The sequence below is a fragment of the Cynocephalus volans genome, chromosome 3 (genome assembly GCF_027409185.1).
Source record: "Cynocephalus volans isolate mCynVol1 chromosome 3, mCynVol1.pri, whole genome shotgun sequence".
Taxonomy (NCBI): Eukaryota; Metazoa; Chordata; class Mammalia; order Dermoptera; family Cynocephalidae; genus Cynocephalus; species Cynocephalus volans.
Genome location: NC_084462.1, coordinates 184,669,974 through 184,676,757, shown reverse-complemented (window position 1 = coordinate 184,676,757; position 6,784 = coordinate 184,669,974). Strand labels below are relative to the sequence as shown.

The 6,784-nt window shown below is 63.3% G+C and overlaps 1 gene segment (V, D, J or C); it reads left to right on the top strand.

Annotated features, from left to right (window-relative positions):
• Window positions 1-832: 832 nt before the first annotated feature.
• LOC134372820 (immunoglobulin heavy constant gamma 4-like) lies at window positions 833-6,445 on the top strand. The segment is given in 7 exon segments: window positions 833-1,135; window positions 1,516-1,724; window positions 3,003-3,352; window positions 3,699-4,028; window positions 4,137-4,451; window positions 5,854-5,984; window positions 6,363-6,445. Coding segments are annotated over 7 exon segments (1,721 nt in total).
• The last annotated feature ends 339 nt before the right edge of the window (window positions 6,446-6,784 follow it).

Below are 6,784 nucleotides of genomic sequence, written 5' to 3'. Positions count from 1 at the left end.
CAGCCTCCACAAGGAGAGGCTTGGTCAGCTGAGCCAGGACAGGGAGAGAGGGAGCCCGTGGGCAGGGGACTACACAGACCAGCAGAGCTGGACACGCCACGGATTGACCAAGGCCATGAGACTACTGGGCCCATGGCCTCGAGAAACACATGGGACGGGAGAGAGGAAGCCCGGGAGCCGGACTTCAGCTGGACACAAATCCTGGGTCCACAGCCGAGCTGGGGTGGAGGGCAGTGCACACCTGGAGCAGAGCCAGCTGCAGGACAGATGTCTGGCTGGGCAGGATAGGTCTGCGCTGGGGACGCAGCAGACGGGAGGACGAGCAGTAACCCCGGGAGGCCAAAGGGCCCTCGGTGGGCAGGCAGAGCCACCCCAAGCCCAGAGCACAGTCAGATGTGCTGGCTGTGGGGCCTCCACCACAGCCAGTGCTGTGGGTAGCAGATGAGCTGGGAGTGGAGCAGAAGGGGCCAACGAGGGCGTACATGTGCTCAGGCTCACACAAAACGGTGCGGCTGCATCAAGACAGGCTCGGGGAAGAGCAGGAGCTCAAGCCCAGAGCAGGCAGTGCAGGCTAGTGACGGTAATGGGTAGCAGGTAGACCACAGCCAGCAGAAGGACACGGGGGGCAGGACAGGCAGGGGCAGCACATAAGCTCAGGGGACAGGGGCAGAGCAGCCACAGGTGAGCAGGGGCAGGATGGGCAGGGGAGCCCCAGGAGCTTGGGGACAGGGGCAGAGCAGCCACAGATGAACAGGCAGGGACAGAATGGGCAGAGAGAGCCCCAGGAGCTCAGGGGACAGGGACAGAGCAGCCTCAGGTGAGCAGGGCCAGGATGGGCAGGGAGAGCCCCGGAAGCTTGGGGACAGGGGCAGAGCAGCCACAGATGAGCAGGCAGGGACAGGATGGGCAGGGGGAGCCCCAGGGGCTTGGGGACAGGGCCAGAGCAGCTCCAGGTGAGCAGGTGCAGGACGGGCTGGAGGAGCCCCAGGTGCTTGGGGACAGGGCCACAACAGCCACAGGTGAGCAGGGGCAGGATGGGCAAGGGAAGCCCCAGGAGCTTGGGGACAGGGCCAGAGCAGCCTCAGGTGAGCAGCGGCAGGATGGATATGGGGACCTCCAGGAGCTCAAGAGACAGGTACAGATGGGCCACATGTGCACAGGGGCAGGATGGGCAGGGGGATGTCTGGGAGCTCAGGGTACAGGAGCAGAGCAGCCACAGGTGAGCAGGGGCAGGATGGGCATGGATAGCCACTTTAGCTCAGGAGACAAGGGCAGAGCAGCCTCACGTAACAGTACCCGGATGGAAAGGGGGAGCCCCAAGAACTCAAGGCACTGGGGCAGAGCAGTCACAGGTGAGCAGCTGCAGGAGGGGCAGGAGCAGCCCAAAAGCTCAGGGGACAGAGTGCTGAGCTGCAGGGAGCCCTGGGCTCTGGTGTGAGCCAATCAGGTGCAGGCAGCAGGGACAGCTGAGGTCTGAGGAGCGCTCAGGTGAGCCTCCATGTGCACGGGGGACAGTGTGAGCTGAGCCCAGTGAGCGGCTCCAAGGTGCTGGGATGGATAGGGAAGGGGCTCGGGGCTGAGGTCACCTGCACGGACAGGTGTGCTTGCAGAGAACAGGTGCCCAGGGCCCGGAGGGGCCCAATCAGGGCTGAGCAGAAGCTGCCCAAGCCTGGGATGCAGGTCACAGGAGAGCAGGAGGCCAGGCTGGGCCGTAAAGATGAGAAGTAGGGACAGGGGTCAAAGGGGACAGGTCTGGCAGGTACAGGCTTAGCTTCCTTGGAGGTCGGGGCTGCACCTGACCCACACACCAAGGTCCTAGTGTCACTAGGCCAGCACCAGAGAAATGAAAGGGGCCTCCCTGAGGCTTGGGGGTGCTGGCTCCATGGAGGAGAGGAAAGGGCAGGGCAGGAGCAAGACTCCTACCAGTGCTCGGGGGGGAAGGGGTAGGAGTTTGGGGAGCCTGGGCCGAGCTCATCAGGGTCCCCACCAGGAGGAAGGTTCAAGATCAAGCAGGAGCTGGATAGTAGGCCAGGAAGGACAGGACAGGCCACAGCCCACCCAGGAGCAGGAAGGGTGGAAGGCAGGGCTGCTGGAGGGAGGGGCTCTGGGTGAACCACAGGAAAGGATTCAAGGAAGACCAGGAGGGACTGCGGCCAGGAGCTCGGGGCCGTAGCACAGATGTGGGATCCTGGGCTGGCATGGGGTGGGTGAGACCCACAGAGAGCAGAGGTACAAGGGTTGGTGGGGAGTCTGAGGAGTGTGGGCTGATTCAGGGCAGGGACGGTGGTGCTGGGTCCAGGGATGGGTGATGCTGACCTGACTAGAGACAGGGCCTGGGCTCCTTGCCTGCAGAGCCACCTCCAGAAGACTCGGGACCCAGAGGCAGAGAGCAGCCGTGACCTAGCTCTGGGCAGAGGGGCAGGGAGCAGAGAAGGGGCCAAGGGTGGCCAAGGCCCACCCCACCAGGCAGGGGCAAGCTCAGTCAGGGCAGGGTCAGCCTGTGGAGACAGGGCCAAGGACTGGGGCATCAGCCAGAAGCTGGCCAAGAGCAGGGGCCACCATCTGGCCGGGCACCCACCAGAGGCAGGAGCAGGGGTAAGGGGCTGGAGGCCCAGGCAAGCCATGCCCGCGGTGACATGGGTGAGCAGAGCTGGGGAAGAGGCTGGAGGCCCAGGACTGTGCTGGCTCCAGGCAGAATCATGTGCTGACCGGGCTGAGGAGCCCAGTGTCTGAGGCTGCAGGACACCAGGCCCTGGGCAGCAGAGAGCCACAGCTGAGCAGCTGGCCTGCGGACGTCCTGAAGCACATTGGGGACGGGGCCTGTCCTGGAGCCTCCTGGGCAGGGAGGGGGCTGAGGAGAGGTAGGTGGGTCCAGCCAGGTGGGCACCTGACACCCAGGAGCCCAGCACTGGATCCCTGCAGGGAGACCAGGCCCCAGGAGAGCCAGGAACAGAGGGGCCTCTGGGGCCTGGTCCCTTATGTCCAACACCATGGTCACACAGGGCCTCCTCTCTTGCAGCCAGTACCAAGGCCCCCTCGGTCTTCCCTCTGCTGCCCAGCTGCGGGGACGCGTCCAGCCCCATGGTGACCCTGGGCTGCCTAGTCCAGGGCTATTTCCCTGAGCCAGTGACTGTGTCCTGGAACCAAGGTGCCCTGTCCAGCGGTGTGCACACCTTCCCGTCTGTCCTGCAGTCCTCGGGGCTCTACTCCCTCAGCAGCATGGTGACCGTGCCCACCAGCACCTGGCCCAGCCAGAAAGTCACCTGCAATGTAGCCCACCCGGCCAGCAGCACCAAGGTGGACAAGACCATTGGTGAGAGGACAGGCCACAGGGAGGATCATGCACCAGAAGGTAGGCTCGGGGTCAGCCCTCCTGTCTGGACATGCCTTGGCTGGGCAACCTGGCCGGGGTCGGTGCTCCCAGCCCAGGACAACTGGGGAGACTCCTGTCTGTTTCCAAGCTCTCAGGTTCATGGAGAGCTGGACACTTCTCTCCTCCCAGGCCCCAGTAACCCCCATTCTCTCTCAGCAGTGCCCCGAGACTCAAACCCCGAAATCCCCACGTGTCCCAAGTGCTCACGTAAGTCAGCCCAGGACTCCCCTTCATCCCAAGGGGGGATGGGAGTCTGAGAGCAGCATCTGAGCACAAGGACAGGCTCCACCAGGTGCTGACCACCCTGCCTCGGTCTCCATGCCAGCTCCTGAATTCCTGGGAGGACCTTCAGTCTTCATCTTCCCCCCGAAACCAAAGGACCTCCTCATGATGTCCCTCAGCCCAGTGGTCACATGCGTGGTGGTGGACATCAGTCAGGATGACCCCGAGTTCCAGATCAGCTGGTTCGTGGATGGCAAGCAGGTGCACACGGCCCAGACCAAGCCCCGGGAGGAGCAGTTCAACAGCACGTTACGCGTGGTCAGCGTCCTGCCCATCCGGCACCAGGACTGGCTGAAGGGCAAGGAATTCAAGTGCAAGGTTAAGAACGATGCCTTCCCAGCCCCCATTGAGAGAACCATCTCCAAAGCCAAAGGTGAGAGCGGTGGGGCAGGTGTGGCTGCCTCAGCCACATGGACAGGGGCCAGCTTGGCCATCCCTCCACCCTGGGGGTGACCATCTGTGCTGACCTCTGTCTCCACAGGGCAGCCCATGGAGCCGCAGGTGTACGTCTTGGCCCCATCCGCAAAGGAGATGGTGAACAGCAAGGTCAGTGTCACCTGCTTGGCCAAAGGCTTCTACCCTGATGACATCTACGTCGAGTGGAAGCACAACAAGCAGCCAGTTGAGAACTACAAGACCACGCCGTCTGTGCTGGACGATGACGGCACCTACTTCGTCTACAGCAAGCTCATGGTGGACAAGAGGCAGTGGCAGAATAAAGACGAATTCACCTGCCACGTCCTGCACGAGGCCCTGAAAAACCACAGCACGCAGGAGTCCATCTCCATGCCTCCGGGTAAATGAGCGCAGGGCCCGGCAAGCCCCTCGCTCCCCCGCAGGCTCTCGGGGTCCTGCGAGGACTCTCAGCGCCCACCCACCCACCCACCCTGTACATACTTCCGGGTGCCCCAGCATGGAAATAAAGCACCCAGTGCTGCCCTGGGACCCTGCGAGACTGTCATGGTTCTTTCCGAGGCTATGGCCTGAGTGGTCTTCATGAGGGAGGGAGAGCGGGTCCCACGTGGGGCAGATCCACAGTGTGCAGTGCCCAGGCAGCCCAGGATTGGGTATTCCCGGGGACTGCCCTCCCAAAGGAGGGGGCATTCCAATCGTGGCTCCTCTCATGGCCCCAGGGGTCACCCTCTGAAGGGGGCTATTCAGAGGCTGCCCCTCTCTCGGGCCCTCCCTGCAGCGCCCAGCAGCTCTGAGCCGGGCAGCAGGAAACCCCTAGGAGCCACTGAAGGAAAACCAGCACTCAGTTACCAACTCTGTCCCAGCCTGTCCTTACCCCCCAGTGCCGTGTCCACAGGGTCACTCTGTGTCCCCTCAGGAGGCACGCCTGGCCCATGAGTGTAAGGACAGGACCTGATTTTCCCCTCACAACACAGCCCAGACAGTTCTACCCAGGCATGCGGTGAGGGCTGCCCATCCGTGAGGACACCGACCACCCATGAGGACACGTCACACACACATGCACACACATGTGCACACAACCAGCACACTGGGTTGTCATATGGGGCACAATGAATGACGCCAGAGCACAGCAAGGCCCCCAGTCACATGGACGCTTGCCTGGACGCTGACCTTTTCCCGTGCCCCCATGTGCACCTCAGCACCCTGTGGCCGTCACATGCTACCAGCTGAGACACACGCAGCCCCGCTCTTACGAGGAGGCACCTACACCCCCTCCAACGCACACAAGTCCCCACACCCACACGGACCCTCACACACAGAGACACCGCACTGTCCCTGCCCTGACCATGGCCCCTTTTCCAGTAGTGCCCTTCCTTGTACCAGGGTCATCCTAGGACGTGCTCTGCCCTCTGTGCCAGGTCACCAGGGGGAGGCCACTGCAGAGCCACTGCCCTGCAGGGGGGCAGAAGTCTTTACGCTGCCCTTGCCAGCCGCAACACCAGGGTGTGGAGAGAGGGAGTGGACCTCAAGGCTGGCCAGGCCACCTTCCATGGCCAGGGGTGTCTGGCAGATCCCAGGGTCACAAGCTGGAAGAGTTGGGGGAGCTGAGGTTGGTGCCCAACGGGGACGGCCAAGGAGAGCTGACCTCAGGGTGCTGTGGCCCAGCCCAGCCGGGGCCCTTCCTCCTGGGCCTCCCGCCATGCCCCTGCCCCGCCACAGACAGACACGCCCCCCAGAGGCCCCACGGGGGAGGACACAGCACTGACCACCCCCTCCCTGTCCAGCGCTGCCACCCGACGAGAGCTGTGCCGAGGCCCAGGACGGGGAGCTGGACGGGCTGTGGACGACCATCACCATCTTCATCACGCTCTTCCTGCTCAGCGTGTGCTACAGCGCCACCGTCACCGTCTTCAAGGTGGGCCACGCTGTCCCCACGCTGGCCCTATGCTGTCTCCCGCTCTGCCCCCAACATCGCTCCCACTCTGTCCCCATATTTTCTTCCAGAGTTCTCACACTGTCCCCACGCTGGCCCTATGCTGTCTCCCACTCTGCCCCCACACTGTCCCCACTCACTCCCCACTCCAACCACATGCTGTCCCCACATTGCCCTCACTCTGTCTTGTCTCCACAGTCCTCATGCTGTCCCCAATGTTTCCCCCTCACTGGACCTGCCTAGGCCTTTCTCTCCAAGTCCAGCCCTGGTACAGGCAGTGGTGCACTCCTTGGTGGGTGGGCTGATGCAGGGGCTGGTCTTGGGGTCCTGGCCCTGCTCACCCTGCACTGTCCCCTGCAGGTGAAGTGGATCTTCTCTTCTTCTTGGAGCTGAAGCAGATTATCATTCGCCACTACAGGAACATGATCGGGCAGGGAGCTTAGACCACCCTCCAGTGAGGGTGTCCAGGACTCCCCACCCCATCCAGGACCCCATCCAGCCTGTGGCTCAGCCTGCCACTCCACACATCCTGCCCTCTGACCTCCTGCTCTCTGGCCCTATGGCTCTCTGTCTTCGCAGCCACCCCCAGCCGACCCCATCCTGCTGCCCCCAGACCCTTCCCCCTTTGGAGAACCCTGAGGGTGGTAGGTTCTACCCCAAACCTCAGCTGCCTGGATGCCTGCTGGACACTCCACGGCAGCTGCCATGGTGCCTGTGTGTCCCCTCACCAGGACAGCCCTGCCCTGGGGTCAGCCGGGTGCCGTCACCAGGGAGGAGGCCAG